Source organism: Ostrinia furnacalis, unplaced genomic scaffold, assembly GCF_004193835.3.
Source record: "Ostrinia furnacalis isolate ACB-3 unplaced genomic scaffold, ASM419383v2 OfSCF7342, whole genome shotgun sequence".
Lineage (NCBI taxonomy): Eukaryota > Metazoa > Arthropoda > Insecta > Lepidoptera > Crambidae > Ostrinia > Ostrinia furnacalis.
Window position 1 is genome coordinate 5,529 of NW_021137581.1, and position 20,091 is coordinate 25,619.

Below are 20,091 nucleotides of genomic sequence, written 5' to 3' on the forward strand. Positions count from 1 at the left end.
ACTCCGAAAAACATCATCGCATTCGCAGCACATCCTATAGATACCAGAGCGCAAGATGACAGCGGGGTTACTAAGATGACAGCCGGGTTACTAAGATGTTGCCATCCCTCTCACGCAAAGCGAGATGCCCGCATGAGCGACAGTGACAAACAGACCCGGAGATCAAGTCGTTCTACATGTCCCGGTGCGACGACGACGAGCGGCTGACGGAGTCTGTGGACGTGCTCATGCCGGGCGTGGGCGAGATCGTCGGCGGCTCCATGAGGATATGGGGCCACGAGGAGCTCATGGAAGGTACGTGGGTAGCACTGGTAGACTGTCTTATTGGAGTGTAGGCTGTNCATTTTATAAGAGTAATATTGAACATGTCTCGGAAATGGATTTGCAATAATATACAATAGGGATGATGACTGGGTAATGAAATCAAAATTATATTTAGTCCGTCAGACAGATAATTAGAAAATATTAGACTCATATTTTTTTCTTCTATAATCGAATAATTACAGTATTAAATTGAGTTGAAATGTCGCGTGACATCATTTTTGAGTAAAAATTCTACTCAAGCGTGACGTATAGCGCCATTTCAACTCGATGTAGCACTGTTATTATTTAATTATACTCGTAAAAGAACATAAAAATTATGAGTCTAATATTTTGTAATTATCTGTCTGACGGACAAATAATTGAAATGTCATCTAGCCTATTACTTATCTCATATTTCTTGGTCGTTTAGCGTAATAATGTTAGGTACACTTACTTGTCGTGTCGTGAACTACTATTTGCGTCTTGCGTTTATGTTTTGCTTTCTTTTCTTTCTTTATTCTTAGCCTTCTTGCTTCGTAGAGTAATATTTTACGCATTGAGACAGTAATTTCTTCTTGGCGATATCACTCCTCCTTCCTTGTGAGATGTGATCAATTCTATTCTATTCATGGCGTTTTACCTGTTGTTTAAATTTTGTTAAAAGTATTTTTTATAAAAAAAATGCCTTTAAACAAAGGTAGTAGGCGCGCGTGAACACCTGCCAGTAAAGAGGTTATATGACCTAACGACAGTTGGTGAAAAGAAAAAAGAACACTGGCTGAGTACTCCAAAGATATGTCCAAGCTTAATGTTTATGGTATCTCAACACTTATTATTGATTATTGCGATTGAGTTGTAAAATTTTTTTACTTACATAATCAGAAAAAGGTCGTGTGGTGCATTGTCAGGCTCCGGTTCAGTTCAGTATGAAGTAGCGAAACGTAGGTAGCTAAGTATTATATTACATTTTAATTTTTCTTATTTCTTCTAGTCTATACCTGAAATAGATGGCATATTAATATTATTAACAGTGAAATGTAATAAGACAATTATAATTGTATAATTTATATAAATATAAATGTGAAGATTGAAGTTGCGTTTACCTTAATTAGTAGTTAGTTCTTTTTATGCTTATGAATTCTTCAAATTTGCATTATTTTGTCAGGGCTGCGTTATTAATGCTTCATCTTGAGGAACTTGACTTGCGAGTAGATGTGGTGAGCACCATCGTAGCAATTTTAACTTTTGCATCACTCAAGTTTCTCTTTTGGCTTCTATACCTGAAATAATTAATATAAAATATGTAGTACAGATTAAAATACTAATCCCAACTAATATTATAAATGCGAAAGTAACTCTGTCTGTCTGTCTGTCTGTCTGTTACGCTTTCCCGCTTAAACCTCGCAACCGATTTTGATGAAATTTGGCATAGAGATAGTTTGAGTCCCGGGAAAGAACATAGGATAGTTTTTATCCCGGTTTTTGAAACAGGGACGCGCGCGATAAAGTTTTTCTGTGACAGACAAAATTCCACGCGGGCAAAGCCGCGGGCGGAAAGCTATACATATTATAAATGCGAAAATTTGGATGTCTGTTACTTTTTCACGCAAAAACTACTGAACGGATTTTGACGAAACTTTACAGTATTATTGTTTATAACTCAGAATAACACATAGGCTATAATTTATGACGATCTGTGACAAACAAAATTTCACGCCGGTGAAGCCGTGGGCAAAAGCTAGTCTTTTTATAAATTAAATAATAATTTTATTAATATTTTTAATACTTACTCTTAGTATCTTTTGAGTGTACGAGTGACAGTCATCTTGATGTCTAATTGAATATCTTATCCAGATAAGATATAAACAGTGATATTACTAATAAATCGTTTGTCATCTGTAATATAAAACATATTAAAATTAGATTTATATTTGGCTATGCATTGTTAGAGTTTTCATCAAAGCATTGCACGGCTCATCTGTGTTTTGTGTGAATGAGATGTTTCCACATTTATAAACAAGTTAGCTGCCACACACTGCCAGCCTGGTTAGTCCATCTGCAAGCTCTATAACATGACATACAATGTTAGTAAAAGACAGCCATAAATATTAGTTAAAGCCAGAGCCTCGTCAGTAAGACAGCAGGGAGCACCGCAGCGGAGCGTCTCACTCTCGCGGTGAGCCACGCCGCTGCCGCCAACAGCCGGCTGTTGGCGCGAGCAGGTGAGGTTGGCACATGGGATAGTACCATAACATTAATTTGATCTTATAATTAATTAAAGGCAAGCCAATGGTTAGTAAGATTAGTTTTGTTATGCACTCTCCCTTCTACTCCCCATCTACCTACATGAAATGTATAACATTAAAAACTGATTTTAATCATTCGCGTCCCACCCATTATAACTAAACGTCAAGCAGTGAGTACATAATGTAACTCATTCATAAATATCGCGTCAAGACATACCTAGACACATAGAAAGACACGGGTCTTTCTATTTTAAATAAAAACCATTTCATGTAGTTAGATCGCCCTACTGGGCGAATTCGATCTTCTAGCTACAATTAGTTAGCAAATAAATAATATGAATATGAATGAATTCTAAGCCAAAGCAGCGCAAGCATTTTAAAGCAGCAAGCAATTGCAAAGCAGCTACTGAAATGAATCCAAAATTTGATAGATTTGCCCGGGTAAGCCGATATTGTATATGATGAGTGTTTACGTGTGCAGTAATGTAAGAGAAGATGGGAAAGCAAAGTGAAATGGAATATGAAAAATATCATACAAATCGAATTATTTAAAAAAGTATCACAATATTGAATATTTGGTGCTCATTTCTTTTATTTTTGAGGACCAACAAGTAACGATCAGATATAATTTTTACATCTCAATTTTTTTTTGCGTAGTTCAAAAGAGGTTAAAATATCGATCGATTTTATTTATTTTATGTCTCAAAGAAAGAGGATCAATCATTAAAATAGATGACCAAATAGATTTTTTTATTTGCCGTTTTCGCTAATTAAAAAAGATCATTTAAATACATGCCATTAATAAATCTTCTTCTTGTCGTGTCGACAACAAACCTACACAGTGTCAGCCCAAAATTCCGCCACAAGAGTGGCGTTGTCAGTAGCCTTTATTGAGTCTTCCTGGGTGCAGTTGTATTAGTCTAATAATAATAATTGTTATTATTATAAGGCATGTATTTAAATGATCTTTTTAAATTAGCAAAAACGGCAAATAAAAAAATCTAAATGGTCATCTATTTTAATGATTGATCCTCTTTCTTTGAGACATAAAATAAATGAAATCGATCGATATTTTAACCTCTTTTGAACTACACAAAAAAAAATTGAGATGTAAAAATTATATCTGATCGTTACTTGTTGGTCCTCAAAAATAAAAGAAATGAGCACCAAATATTCAATATTGTGATACTTTTTTAANCGAACTGATTGACAGGGGAAGACTGTTAGGACGACACCCCCAGCCTGCAGGGGACGTCACTGATCCACGTGGGTGACACAGGCAGACGCCTCAGAGAGGGTGACGCCATCGAAGCGAAGAGTGTGAAGGCGACAGCCAACACAGCACGAGCATAAAGTTGAAGAGGTCGAGCGGAGGGAAGATGCAGGGTTAACGAATCAGGGCAGAGAAAATAACCGGTCGATAATGTCCCGGGTGTCAATCAAACACCTCAGCGTCGACGGAATATCAGGGTGTCCAGGTACAAGTACGAGTATGTCAATATAACAAACAACACGTGGTTCAGAAAGCAATGAGCAATGGATGTGTTCAAATGTAGTTAGTTAATGCCGTCATAAGCGAAACTGAACGAAATTGTTCTCACCAGCATAATAAGGATCGTCGTATAATTGTCATTTTGTAAAATTAATAATGTAACTGTCGCCTTTTTTCGCATTTCTTAAATAAACATTGCAAATTCTTGCCCTTTACACCATTCGATTTCAATAAATATCTTAGGAGATATCGCAGTTTTAAAATCACATCGCAGCAAAATAATGATCAAGTACTACGCGCGCTACTGATGGATCAATGCACAGCCTAAACCGCTGATCGTAAAGACCTGAAACTTGGACGGTGTGTTCTTTGTATGACGTAAGCATCTGATAAGAAAGGATTTTCCAAAATTCTACCCCTAAGGAGGTAAAAAGGAGGGGCAAAGTTTGTATGAAATAACGAGATTCCTTCGTCCAATCTACTTAAAATTTTGCATAAGCATTCTATAACAGAATTAATGGAAGACGTGTTTCGTATTTTAGTGAAATGCACCCCCTAACTATGTTAAAAAGGGGTAGAAAGTTATTTTAGTGGTGATTTGCTTCAAAGTTGATATTAATTACTCATTAGTGCATTTTTTTACAATCATGACGTCATGTTAACGACTACCATACTCTAGGGGTGCCCGCTGCGTGCGCTCGCCCAACAATGCATAGTAATGCATGAATGTCATGCCGCGGGCACCTGCTTGCTCTGTATACATAAACTCATTTTCGCGCGAGAGTTTTGGCGGAGGCCCTTGAGGTAGTGGGAGTAGTCTTGAGGAAAAGCTCCTTCTCCCACGGCCAGTGGCATGCTGGAAGCTTGGTGATTCTAGCACCCGTAGGAAAATATAAAAAAAGTTTACCAATAATACTGCGGTAGGTGTAGTTTTCGATTTCGTTGTAAAAAAATAATACCACCGAGTAACTTTCACCGGATCAAAGGCCGAGCTGCATATTCATAAAATATAAGAAAAAAATATTTTCATGTTTATTTAACCTGATTTTTATATTTTAAAAGTATTCAAACATTTAGATAATAACGTTAAAACATTTAAAAATTATCGTATGAGAACGTTTTCGACTTCTCCACGGACGAAGTCGCGGGCAAAAGCTATTTGTAAAATAATTAGACTAAATTATTAAAAGTGCCTACCCAAAGTCATTATTCCACGCGGACGAAGTCGCGGGCACAGCTAGTATTAATATATGATATCAAAACGTTCAAAAGTTTGGCTGTACAGGAGCATGTACACAAGATGTTGTTCTTTTTTATGAAATTTGTTAGTACTAAGGTTGAATTATTAAATAATCACTGTTAAATGTGATTAATTTATCACTTTTACTGCGACTGTCGGTAATTATTCATAATAACCGGTTATTATTAATAATTTTCAATATATCACATTAACCGTAACATGTACACATAAAGAGAAAAAAGGTTTTGGTTCTATATTAAGTTATTGCAAATTTGAATATTATTAACAAAGACAGGTACTAATTAATAAAAAATATTATTTGTTGTGTAGCAACATTTATGACCTAAATGTGATTAAAAATATGAATTCCTTTTAACTATTCGTATAGTGTCGATTCGAATTAAAAAAGTATGTCCTAAATGTATAACAAGAAAAGTAACGTTATGTTTTAAATGTTTTTAGAGTTATAAAAAAAAAACAATTTCTTGTAAAATTGTTAAAAAATCTTTATATCATTTGGTTTTGGACTATTATGTATTCGTTAAATATTGATTAAAACCCAGTATTCATAAAAAAAAAGCAGCGCAAGCATTTTAAAGCAGCAAGCAATTGCAAAGCAGCTACTGAAATGAATCCAAAATTTGATAGATTTGCCCGGGTAAGCCGATATTGTATATGATGAGTGTTTACGTGTGCAGTAATGTAAGAGAAGATGGGAAAGCAAAGTGAAATGGAATATGAAAAATATCACCCCATTACTGTAAGAGTGGTATATCGGAATATAACGTAATCACTTTGGAATCACCATGACATTAGCGCCTGATTCGGAACAGGAGCCTCCTCAGCCAACCAAACGAAGGAAGAGAGAATGATACCGCTGACTGAACGAACTGATTGACAGGGGAAGACTGTTAGGACGACACCCCCAGCCTGCAGGGGACGTCACTGATCCACGTGGGTGACACAGGCAGACGCCTCAGAGAGGGTGACGCCATCGAAGCGAAGAGTGTGAAGGCGACAGCCAACACAGCACGAGCATAAAGTTGAAGAGGTCGAGCGGAGGGAAGATGCAGGGTTAACGAATCAGGGCAGAGAAAATAACCGGTCGATAATGTCCCGGGTGTCAATCAAACACCTCAGCGTCGACGGAATATCAGGGTGTCCAGGTACAAGTACGAGTATGTCAATATAACAAACAACACGTGGTTCAGAAAGCAATGAGCAATGGATGTGTTCAAATGTAGTTAGTTAATGCCGTCATAAGCGAAACTGAACGAAATTGTTCTCACCAGCATAATAAGGATCGTCGTATAATTGTCATTTTGTAAAATTAATAATGTAACTGNATCATCACAAAAATCGATACTCCCTCCAACCACCTTTATCATCACAAAAATCGACGAGCATCGGTACCATACGGCCACAGCGTATGTCATCGTGGCCACATAAATGCCTGCGTACAGCACACTTAGGGCGGGGTATCTCACGCCCCATGACGTCTTGCCAAAACCATTGGCAGCTTGTAAATCAATCAATTTCGCATGCGGCACATAGGACCTAGCCTCGACGAGGGTCACACCAAGCGATTGCGATCGTCACATCGTCTGCGTACGCTATTACGTGTACCCACTCAGGACACGGCAGCACAGTGGTAATCGAGCTTTATATAATATAGATAGATAGATAGATAGACTAGCTTTGGTCGCCCGCTACGCGGGCTACAAAAGCTAGATCTGCGATGCTGGCCGCTCCGGGCTTCGCCCTACGCGGCGCTCGGCCTGCATTATTACTATTTATTACACTGCATTAACTTAAATTATACTGGTAAATTACTAATATTAGTTAACCATGCCACCACCCCAGAGACATTTTAGTGATAATGACAAATCCAAGATATCTTTCTTTTTATTCTGATGATAGTGATAATTCAGACTGAAAAAAACTTAAACACAATAAGATTGAAGAGGATCCCTTTAAATCGTGTAATATTTTATTACCAATAATGTGACTGTTTTGACACTAAAGTAACCAAAAATATCTTTGACTATCTATGGAAACTGTGGCAAAGTAATGCTATAACATCACCCCATTCAAAATTAAAAGCGTAAAAATCNTATAAATAACTTGAAAAAATCGAACTGCCTAAGGCGGGAATTGAACCCACGAATTCCCGCCTTAGGCAGTTCGATTTTTTCAAGTTATTTATAATTTTCAAATTAGTTTGAGATGCGACTCTTAACGCTAAAAATTAAATAACTATAATAAGGATCGTCGTATAATTGTCATTTTGTAAAATTAATAATGTAACCGTCGCCTTTTTTCGCATTTCTTAAATAAACATTGCAAATACATCATAGGTCTCACTAAAAAACAGGTACTTTTATATAAAGGTATATAAAGTGCTATAAACGGTTACAAAAACAAAGTCAAAATTTATTTATTTGTAATTTTAAATAGTACTTAAATATTAATTAACAAGAATAAACATTCTAAAAATAGCAAGTTAGACCTTAAAACATTACTTATTTATTTAGTTATTTATTTCAAGAATACTCAAATTTTAACAACCATTAGGTAATTTTCATAAAATGTTTAGTAAAAAAACTTTTAGTTATTGTTAATTTTATGAAATTGATCAAGTAGCAATTCCTGGCAAAGAAAGAAAATGTCACGTCCATTATGAAAACCCTCTCAACAATAAAATTACCTCATGCATGATAGCAACAACAAACTTGTAAATAAAAGGAGTAACTTAAATATTAAGAATATGAAAGAATACCTAATGGTAATAAAATAACAATACCATAAGAAAATTCTAAACTGAAAATATAGTAAACATTAGGTACAAAAGAAGTGAAAGCCCAAATAAAAACAAACGGTGTAGTCGATATCCAATGCTCACTTGTCTTCAGCAAGACAAGCGATAGGATGTTTTAACACCTACGACCTACAGTGCTCGAGATCCGTCGCACATTTATCTCATCAACGAGAGAAGAAGGAGGAAAATATTGAACAGAGTAGTTGAAACTGATAAATGATTTTTTTTTTCGATTCAGATTTTTTTTTGCGCTGGCATCCCTAGCTGTCAGACGCGTAATTTTAACGGGTCAAATTTTTAATGTTAATTACTATAATTTCGTGTAATTTTGTGATAAAATATACTGAAATCAATTATTTATCGTATAAATAATGTATACGAGTGTTATCCGACGAAAATATTTAATATTTAAGACAAAAAAGTGAAGACAAAATTTCGTCAGCTGTCAACGAAAAATCTTCATAAATTCAAATTTACGGAACAAATTAACAGGGGAGTATTGTTTTTATTCATTAATTAACTAATATCTATAGGTAAATTACATGTATTTTGCATTATACACTGAAAATAAAACATTACAATTCCCAACGTTGAGGTTATATTTTCATGTAAATATTCATATTTTGCCTTTTAATTACTCAGTTTTAAACTTTAATCTGTAAAATAACACAATTCGTGTAAAATATATTTCATTTTAGTGGAAATAAGTAGAAGAATTATTTAACCTAACAAAAAATCCTACCCACACAATTTAGCTTTACTTTATAAATTGGTTATTTTCTGTAATAAGACTTTTAAATGATAATAAGATAGTATTCAAATACAGATCCCTAATAGTCTATCACCTACTGTTATTGCCAAGATCACTAAAACCCTTTTTTTTGTATTTTTTTTCTCGGTTCTTCGATCGGGCTCGCTACACAAAATCATATTTGCATTGGTAAACTTCACTGCAACAAGCTTCAAGGATGTTGACCCGTAAGGCCACCATGAAGGACATGGAAGTTAAGTTGAGGCAGGCTCTCCTGGACCTCAAAGCTTCACGAGAGGTCAGCGACCAGCTTCTCCGGGAACGAGAAGACAGTGAACAGGAGATTCAAAAAGTTGTAACCGGCGCTCCCTGGGGGCCAGTTGGATTCCCTCCTCCGCAAGTCGTCCTGCACGAGAGACTTACAGGTAACGCTGCCGTGCTGCACGACCTGTAAGCCTTCGTGAGTAAAATGAGCGCCGGTCGCTGAGTATTCCCTCCAACCACCTTTCTCATTACAAAAATCGATTCCCTCCAACCACCTTTCTCATTACAAAAATCGACGAGCATCGGTACCATACGGCCGCAGCGTATGTCATCGTGGCCACATAAATGCCTGCGTACAGCACACTTAGGGCGGGGTATCTCACGCCCCATGACGTCTTGCCAAAACCATTGGCAGCTTGTAAATCAATCAATTTCGCATGCGGCACATAGGACCTAGCCTCGTCGAGGGTCACACCAAGCGATTGCCACATCGTCTGCGTACGCTATTACGTGTACCCACTCAGGACACGGCAGCATCAGGAGGTCGTTGAGCAGGAGGTTCCAAAGTGTCGGGCCCAACATTGATCCCTAAGGACATCCCATGGTACTGCGCTTCCACGACGTTTGAGCCCCTACATAGAGGCCCACACGCCGGTCTGTAAAGTAACTAACCAATGACCTGAAGATATTAGGTGGAGCTCCGGTCTGTTTGGCCTTCAACAAAATCATCGGCCACCACGCGTTGTCAAAAGCACCGGAGATGTCCAGGAAGATCAGCTGCACGTATGACGCAGTACTGTTCTCGGTGATCGAGTTAATGAACTTGAGCGCCGTGACCGTAGACCGGCCACGGGTGAAACCGTGCTGAGCGTCAGATATATGTCGGTGCAAGCAGGGAGCGCAGGAGATGATGACGCGCTCCAGGATCTTACCCAGGATTGGCAAAAGAGTAATAGGCCTATAGGCCTTCGGGTCAGAGAGAGGCTTACCGTTTCCCTTCGGGAGGACCAATAGTCTATCTACCTTGCAGATGTCTGTAAAAGAACCTTCAGCAAAGGTGGTGCGATAATAACTTTTAAAAAAAATAAAACCGACTTCAAATGCGTGAACACAAAAAAAAAACTAAAAATTAAAAATATTGCGTATAAAAAAGTTCATCCCCAATTTTCCACCCTTGGGGGTTTTTTTTTTTATTATTAAATTTAAATGGGACCACCCTTGAGGTATTACCTATACGCCGAAAAAAGATTTGTTCAAATCGGTTCATAATTGGCGGAGTTATCGCGTAACAAACATAGAAAAAAAAAACATACGGGTCGAATTGAGAACCTCCTCCTTTTTTTAAGTTGGTTGAAAAGTAACAGTTGCTAAAAGTTTATTTGGGAAATGAAACATTGGCGATAAGTTGTTTGCGAAGCGAAATTTGGCGAAAAGTAATTTGGCCAAACGGAAGGATACCGACGCGATTACTATTAAATCGTAACAAATAAGTTTATGAAATGTTTATTTCTAAATGTAATAATATCAATATAACTTTAAAAAAAAACCNTCGCAACCGATTTTGATGAAATTTGGCATAGAGATAGTTTGAGTCCCGGGAAAGAACATAGGATAGTTTTTATCCCGGTTTTTGAAACAGGGACGCGCGCGATAAAGTTTTTCTGTGACAGACAAAATTCCACGCGGGCGAAGCCGCGGGCGGAAAGCTAGTATATCTATAAAAGTACCTATGTTCTTCAGTGTACTTACGACGCAGCGTACATTGCTTATTCAAGTAATGCGAAAAAAAAGGCTACCCCTGTACATTATTTCAGCTTCAACCAAACCAACGCGTGCAGATTGCCATCGCCGGCGCGATCATAGGCCAATGACTGGTCGTGCGACCTGTCATTCGCCTATGATCGCGTCGGCGATGGTGATTTGCACGCGTTGGTTTGGTTGAAGCTTACTTTTACAAAATGACAATTATACGATATCTATTATATGCTGGTAAAAACAATTCCGTTCAGTTACGCTCAAAACGGCATATAACTAACAAAAAATCAACACACCCATTGCTCATTGCCTCCGGAACCATGCATAATATGTTTGTTATATTGGCATACTCGTACTTGTACCTAGACTTCCTGACATTCCGTCGACGCTGAGGCATTCAATTGGCACAAGTGGGACATTATCAAGCGGTTATTAACCTTACCTTGATTCGGTGACGCATCTTCTCTCCGGTCTCTTCCCCCTCAACTTCACGCCCGCAGCTATGCGGCTGTCGAACTCCACACTCTTCGCTTCGATGTCGTTACCTACATCATCTACGACATCGACACCGGCGGACGTCTTGACGTCCGCCGGTGTTTCCCACAGCATCAGCAACATCAGCCCACAGGCTGGCGTGTCCCCCCAACAGTCGTCCACGTCTATCCTTCAGTTCGCCCTTCAGCGATATCATAACATCTCTTCTTCAATTTGGTTGACCGAGAAAGCTCCTATTCTAAAATCAAACACCAATGTTAATGGATTTANACACTTAAAACGGCATATAACTAACAAAAAATCAACACACCCATTGCTTATTGCCTCCGGAACCATGCATATGTTTGTTATATTGGCATACACGTACTTGTACCTAGACTTCCTGACATTCCGTCGACGCTGAGGCATTCAATTGGCACAAGTGGGACATTATCAAGCGGTTATTAACCTTACCTTGATTCGTCACTCCTGCATCTTCTCTCCGGTCTCTTCCCCCTCAACTTCACACCCGCAGCTATGCGGCTGTCGAACTCCACACTCTTCGCTTCGATGTCGTTACCTTCCTCAAGACGTCCGCCGGTGTTTCCCACAGCATCAGCAACATCAGCCCACAGGCTGGCGTGTCCCCCCAACAGTCGTCCACGTCTATCCTTCAGTTCGCCCTTCAGTGATATCATAACATCTCTTCTTCAATTTGGTTGACCGAGAAAGCTCCTATTCTAAAATCAAACACCAATGTAAATGGATTTATACTCCAAGTGACGACGCTATACCGATCCACCCTTACAGTGTAGAGATGATATTTAACATAGCCCATTCCCCCGATACTTCACTACCTCCACTCACACCACCACACACGCATAACTCATATACACAAAACCAACATGCCCAAACAAAAACCACCAAATTTTGAATTCATGCGAAATGAGTATAAAAAAGCAAAAATAAATAAATAATGCACGTGTATAGGCGTGTCAGCTTGATTTTAATTGATTTTAAAATATATTTACACAAAAGAATTGTCAATTGATTGATGAGGTGAATTATATTTACACTTTCCGAGAAACTGCGTACAAATAAAAAAAAATAATAAAAAAAGGAATCTAAAGAAGTTGCGGGTATACTACATTATTTAGCAAAAGTTTATTGTCGATTAATTTATCGCGCGAAACTAAAATTTTAATATCCGATTTTTCTTGGACCCGACCTAACGCTACATATAATTGACCATGACTGAACACGTCCGACCGCAAGTCTACGCCTACCCGATTTATAGTCTGCCCCTGACTCTTATGAACAGTCATGGCATAACATAAAGCTAAGGGGAATTGCCGACGCGTCATTTCGATGGGGCTGTCCGGTTCGATCGGAGCTTTAAACAAGATACGCGGAATCAAAAATTCGTTTGTTTCGCCTGGCTTGCGAACAATTATTATGCGCGGCGTAGTTTTTACGACGATAACTTTTGTGCCATTGACCAGTCGGTCTGAAAAACTAAGATTTCGGATTATCATGCACACGCATCCTACTTTTAGTTTTAGATCATGTTCTGGAACACCCTTTGGTTGCAGTTTATTTAACGCGTCCGCGCCTAAAAATATTTCATCTGTGTTTTCGGAAACTACTTTATCAATGGAATAAAAGTGTAAAAGTTCCGACTCTACTCTATCTAATACTATGGAATTAATTTCCCGAACGTTTTGATTGTGTGTGGTGAGTATTGCTCGACCAGCACACGTGTCCGGTTCAACAATGACTACATGTGAAAAAACAAAATCTATTAAATCGTTCAAATCTGTAACATATGAAAGGTGGGAAGTTAAATCTACTAAATTTAAAACTGAACGATTTACTTTTAATGTTTGAACCGGCAATTGATTCGAACCCAGTTTTAATAAAAAGTCAGAATACTCTGGGTCGTCTCTGTTACGTTGGGAAGTGCTCAAATTGAAAATTTTAATTTGCTCCCAAATTGGTGAGGACTTAACTGAACAGTTAATAATATCAGAATTACTTTTAGCTCTAACAACGACAGGAGGTATCTGACGGAAATCTCCTGCGAAAATTACGATTTTCCCACCAAAAATCTTGTTACAATTCATCAAATCGCGGAGAGACCTATCAAGAAGGTGAATTAAATATTTGTGAGCCATAGGGGCTTCGTCGTAAATAATTACGTCAGCTTGTCGGACAAGCTCAGCGCGCTGCGAACCATTGGTAATGCTCCAGTAACCAAGATCATCTACGGGGTTGAGGGGGAATTTAAACATGCTATGGGCCGTAATGCCGCCTACGTAATTTTGTGCCGCGATACCCGAACTCGCCGTACACAAGACAATTCCTGAATTTCCGCGTGCGTGTGCAGTAATTACATTTAAAAGCAAAGTTTTACCTGTTCCGGCAGGCCCGTCAATAAAAATGGCAGTATTGTTAGAGTTTCGGAACTCGCTGTCACTCAGGAGAGTGTGAATATAATTAAACACGAGGTTTTGATCGGGGGATAATTTTGGTAGCCAGCTACTTACGAAGGTATTTAATTCGTCGCGATTATATTCGACGCGCTCGCGGCCTACTTCGGTTGAATCGTCTATAACGCCCGGTAACCCTTGCTCGACAAGGGACGTCCCATGTCTACGGAATAATCGGTCGATTTGGATGAGACAAAGTTTGTACGCTTTTTCTGCGTCATCGGATAAACGCTGCAAAAAATCCTGACTAATTAAATGTCTGTACTTATCCCACAAAGAAACTACCCTAACCCCATTCACAGCTAAGAGTACGAAAAAGCTACGCAGCCGTGGTCCAGTCAAAAATGTAGATGCTTCCTGCATAGCAATCTCATACTCCGCTTCATCGTCCGCGATCCCGAGAGCTTTCGCAGCTTCCTGGAAAGTTTTGCACAATGGACCACCAAGTTTATATAAGTCGTCGTAACTACGACACGGCTGAGACGCTAAAAGAAGACGCAAGTAAAATAATTCACCTCTGTTTGGCGCGACCCAGAATAAACGCGATACTAATTCGCCCCTTTGCCGTCTTGTCAAAAATTTATTATTGCTTAATTCAAAGATTTCAACGTTTCTAGTGGTGGGACGTCGCGAATGAACAATATACCGCTCGTAAAAATCTAAATATGTCAAGTTATCAAATTGTTCACCGAGAGGCCTTTTAAAATAAGTTATTAGGTCCGAATGAGCGCGGCGCGCGGCATCTGCTTCGGTTCCCGGTTTGAAAAAGATGGATTGTTGGCCCTCAAGGTGTACGGCGAGCTGCTTTACGTTCGGTTCGCGAGCTGTTATGTCAAACTCTAAAATACGCCACGTCGCTTCGCAAGAACCAAGGTAACGTTTAGTGACATACTGCTCGATTTCNTTTGAATTCATGCGAAATGAGTATAAAAAAAGCAAAAATAAATAAATAATGCACGTGTATAGGCGTGTCAGCGTGATTTTAATTGATTTTAAAATATATTTACACAAAAGAATTGTCAATTGATTGATGAGGTGAATCTGGGGGCACGGCAGTGCCCCCGCCAAGTCGAGCGCGAAGCAAACACTGCCGTACCATCCTTTACTGGAACCATTTCGCCGCATTTTCAGGCCCCTATTTGAGAACCTCTGGATAAGACCAGAACGCAGAAATTTTCGTCATCTAGTAAGCTATAATCACATACTTAAAATCCAAAATTTCAAGTCTGTAGGTCATTTAGTTACGAAGTTAAGCGAAAGCAAAGTTTCGCATTTACGACACTCACTCACTCACTCACTCACTGATGATCATCAAAATAGAACTAGTACTTCCCANTCGATTTCATTATTTTTATCAGAATCGGGAACGACTGTAACGCGCGATTCGTCAGGACCTTTGGTCATGTATTTGAATAGATATTTGACGATCGCGCGTGCGGAATAAGCTAATAAATTAATGTGACAGTCATACTTGAGGAGAAGAGCGGCATTGTACGGAACTACCCACAAATCACTAACCGTTACGTCTCTATTTCTAAATTTAATGGTGGCTTGGTTTTTACTATCACGGCGTAAATGAACAAAACCTCTGTCATCGCAGTAGGTTACAGCCGTTTCAGATTTAGGGAAATACCTTGTGCATTTCATTTTTTCAGTATCCCAACATGGCAAATCTGTTCTATGTGGAGGTCCACATGGGCCGTGTATCATGTGATCAAGCACAGCCTTGCGTAATCTACCACCTGCCTCAGAAGGAGGAGGGATATCTGCCCTTACAAATTGATCGATCTCAAAATTTTGTATGGGACCGCCCCCTTCGATTCTAAAACAAATGTGGGCATGGGGCAGTCCTCGTTTTTGAAACTCTATGACATGCATAATATACATACATCTACCAAACCAAGCACCAGTTCTAAGATCTTTCAAAAGTTGTGCGAGTTTCAAGTTAAAAACTCTTGCACAAATTAAAGGATTAAGCCTTTGACCTTGTGGAATAGATTGTTGGATCTCGGGCCACTTTGGATTGCATGTCATCGTTAAAAAGTATGATGGAGTGCCCAGTCTATTGACCAGTGCAATCGCATCCATATATTTAGTTTTCATATAACGTGGACCTCCAGTAAATGTATTGGGCAGATAGACACGTCCCGGTACAACACCACCCTCTCCCCGTATGGTTTCATCTGCTGCTATCTGATTACTAATCTCTACTGAGTTTTCTACTTCCTGAAGGGGAGCAGATCTAAGAGCAGAATCTGAGGAATGATTCTGCATATGAAAAATGTACTTAAGTCGTTCCTCTGAAATTCTACAAAACATATCTACTATCCATTCCTCAGAAAGTCTGTTCAACTCTGAAAACCGCGGCTCAGATAGCAACAAACAACGGACATATTTATTTTGTGTTAGTTTTATGCCGTTGTTATCGAGTCTATTCGGTAACCAACCGGGNGAAACTCTATGACATGCATAATATACATACATCTACCAAACCAAGCACCAGTTCTAAGGTCTTTTAAAAGTTGTGCGAGTTTCAAGTTAAAAACTCTCGCACAAATTAAAGGATTAGGCCTTTGTCCTTGTGGAGTAGATTGTTGGATCTCGGGCCACTTTGGATTGCATGTCATCGTTAAAAAGTATGATGGAGTGCCCAGTCTATTGACCAGTGCAATCGCATCCATATATTTAGTTTTCATATACCGTGGACCTCCAGTAAATGTATTGGGCAGATAGACACGTCCCGGCACAACACCACCCTCTCCCCGTATGGTTTCATCTGCTGCTATCTGGTTACTTATCTCTACTGAGTTTTCTACTTCCTGAAGGGGAGCAGATCTAAGAGCAGCATCTGAGGAATGATTCTGCATATTAAAAATGTACCTAAGTCGTTCCTCTGAAATTCTACAGAACATATCTACTATCCATTCCTCAGAAAGTCTGCTCAACTCTGAAAACCGCGGCTCAGATAGCAACAAACAACGGACGTATTTATTTTGTGTTAGTTTTACGCCGTTGTTATCGAGTCTATTCGGTAACCAACCGGGATTACCGTGTGGATACAGCAAAGGATATTGGAAAGTTTCATACAGCGGATGTAAAATGTCTACAGTGTGCGGTTTTCGAGCACCTATGCGCCATATGACTATAGCTTTAGGAATATAGCGTTCGCGTTCTGTGCTCAGAATTGCGGCTATTTCCGAACCGATTGGCATGTCTCCTAAAATATTACCATGGGAGCGTCGCGACGTGGGTTCAAATATCAAATGTGCCTCCTCGGAAGGCTCCTGACTTAAACGTTTAAAACAATCTATGTACGGACTAACATTATGCATAAAATTGGTAATGCAGCGAACTACCTCCATGTCTAAATTTTGGCTTACAGCTGTCCTTTCCCTTTCGTCGTAAATGTACATACCGATAGGATTATATGTGTCAGTGTAAGCTAAATCAAAAACGCGATGGTAAGTTCGGCCCTGAATTTTTAAGAAAGACACACCGGAATTTGGTTGATGAAAACCATGAGAAACGCCTAATGCGCTAAACGAAAACAAATGATTAAAAGCTCGCGATCTTAAAAGGAAAGCTGGGTGGAAATAGAACTCTTCGGTTAACGGCGGTAAATTTTGAACATTATATGCTCCAGAACCACAACACCATTTGACTCTACCTTTTTCCTCAACAAAAATTCGCGCCTGACATTGAGGACATCTATGACTGTCATTCAAAGACAGTTTTTTTAAAGAATGAGTCTGAAGTGAATCTAGGTCGTCGTTTTGTTTTTGCCCGATCAAAATATTGGAATTACGCAACGCGGGTTCTAAATTTCTGTTTACTACATTATATTGTTGTGACGCTTCTTTANAACGACAGTAACGCGCGATTCGTCAGGACCTTTGGTCATGTATTTGAATAGATATTTGACGATCGCGCGTGCGGAATATGCTAATAAATTTATGTGACAGTCATACTTGAGGAGAAGAGCGGCATTGTACGGAACGACCCACAAATCACTAACCGTTACGTCTCTATTTCTAAATTTAATGGTGGCTTGGTTTTTACTATCACGGCGTAAATGAACAAAACCTTTGTCATCGCAGTAAGTTACAGCCGTTTCAGATTTAGGGAAATACTTTGTGCATTTCATTTTTTCAGTATCCCAACATGGCAAATCTGTTCTATGTGGAGGTCCACATGGGCCGTGTATCATGTGATCAAGCACAGCCTTGCGTAATCTACCACCTGCCTCAGAAGGAGGAGGGATATCTGCCCTTACAAATTGATCGATCTCAAAATTTTGTATGGGACCGCCCCCTTCGATTCTAAAACAAATGTGGGCATGGGGCAGTCCTCGTTTTTGAAACTCTATGACATGCATAATATACATACATCTACCAAACCAAGCACCAGTTCTAAGATCTTTCAAAAGTTGTGCGAGTTTCAAGTTAAAAACTCTTGCACAAATTAAAGGATTAAGCCTTTGACCTTGTGGAATAGATTGTTGGATCTCGGGCCACTTTGGATTGCATGTCATCGTTAAAAAGTATGATGGAGTGCCCAGTCTATTGACCAGTGCAATCGCATCCATATATTTAGTTTTCATATAACGTGGACCTCCAGTAAATGTATTGGGCAGATAGACACGTCCCGGTACAACACCACCCTCTCCCCGTATGGTTTCATCTGCTGCTATCTGATTACTAATCTCTACTGAGTTTTCTACTTCCTGAAGGGGAGCAGATCTAAGAGCAGCATCTGAGGAATGATTCTGCATATTAAAAATGTACTTAAGTCGTTCCTCTGAAATTCTACAAAACATATCTACTATCCATTCCTCAGAAAGTCTGTTCAACTCTGAAAACCGCGGCTCAGATAGCAACAAACAACGGACATATTTATTTTGTGTTAGTTTTATGCCGTTGTTATCGAGTCTATTCGGTAACCAACCGGGATTACCGTGTGGATATAGCAAAGGATATTGGAAAGTTTCATATAGCGGATGTAAAATGTCTACAGTGTGCGGTTTTCGAGCACCTATGCGCCATATGACTATAGCTTTAGGAATATAGCGTTCGCGTTCTGTGCTCAGAATCGCGGCTATTTCCGAACCGATTGGCATGTCTCCTAAAATATTACCATGGGAGCGACGCGACGTGGGTTCAAATATCAAATGTGCCTCCTCGGAAGGCTCCTGACTTAATCGTTTAAAACATTCTATATACGGACTAACATTATGCATGAAATTGGTAATGGCACGAACTACCGCCATGTCTAAACTTTGGCTTACAGCTATCCTTTCGCGTTCGTCGTAAATGTACATACCGATAGGATTATTTGTGTCGGTGTAAGCCAAATCGAAAACACGATGGTAAGTTCGGCCCTGAATTTTTAGGAATGACACACCGGTATTCGGTTGTTGAAAACCATGAGAAACGCCTAATGCGCTAAATGAAAACAAATTGTTAAAAGCTCGCGGTCTTAAAAGGAAAGCTGGGTGGCAATAGAACTCTTCGGTTAACGGCGGTAAATTTTGAACATTATATGCTCCAGAACCACAACACCACTTGACTCTACCTTTTTCCTCAACAAACATTCGCGCCTGACATTGGGGACATCTNCCCGAACCACAACACCACTTGACTCTACCTTTTTCCTCAACAAAAATTCGCGCCTGACATTGAGGACATCTGTGACTTTCATTTAAAGACATTTTTTTAAAAGAATGGGTCTGAATTGAATCTAGGTCGTCGTTTTGTTTTTGTCCGATCAAAATATTGGAATTACGCAACGCGGGTTCTAAATTTCTATTATTATTATATTACATTATATTGTTGTGACGCTTCTTTATTAACTTCCGGATTTTGTTGCGAATACCGTTTTACCGCTTCCCTATTAACCGAGGGATTATTTTGCGCGTACCGTTTAACCGCGTCCCTGTGAACGGAGGGATTGTTTTGAAAGTATCGTTTGACCGCATCCCTGTTAACGGAGGGATTGTTTTGCGAGTATCGCGAAACTGCGTCCCTATGAACCAAGGGATTTTNATTTTTTTGAACGTACCGTTGAACCGCGTCCCTGTTAACGGAGGGATTGTTTTGAGAGTATCGTGTAACCGCGTCCCTATTAACCGAGGGATTTTTTTGTGAGTACTTTTTGACCGCGTCCCTATGAACAGTGGGGTTCTGGGCAGCATATCGTTTAACAGCCTCTCGGTGTCTAAGGGTTTTGGTTGACGTTACGTTACTAACCCGACCGCTATTTA

The 20,091-nt window shown here is 39.3% G+C and overlaps 1 protein-coding gene across 1 annotated transcript; it reads right to left on the bottom strand.

Annotated features, from left to right (window-relative positions):
* Positions 1-889: 889 nt before the first annotated feature.
* LOC114364057 (uncharacterized) lies at positions 890-16,260 on the bottom strand. Its single transcript, XM_028320042.1, has 6 exons — positions 15,174-16,260; positions 12,375-14,732; positions 2,094-2,199; positions 1,407-1,583; positions 1,178-1,301; positions 890-943 (listed from the first exon to the last, which is right to left on the bottom strand). Exons 1-2 carry the CDS (start codon positions 16,149-16,151, stop codon positions 12,468-12,470), a joined length of 3,243 nt encoding a protein of 1,080 aa, XP_028175843.1. The 5' UTR covers positions 16,152-16,260; the 3' UTR covers positions 890-943; positions 1,178-1,301; positions 1,407-1,583; positions 2,094-2,199; positions 12,375-12,467.
* Between the last annotated feature and the right edge of the window lie 3,831 nt (positions 16,261-20,091).

Excerpts from the sequence above, each read along its gene's own strand:
- LOC114364057 (XM_028320042.1), bottom strand. The coding sequence starts at position 16,151 with ATGTTTTGTAGAATTTCAGAGGAACGACTTAAGTACATTTTTCATATG.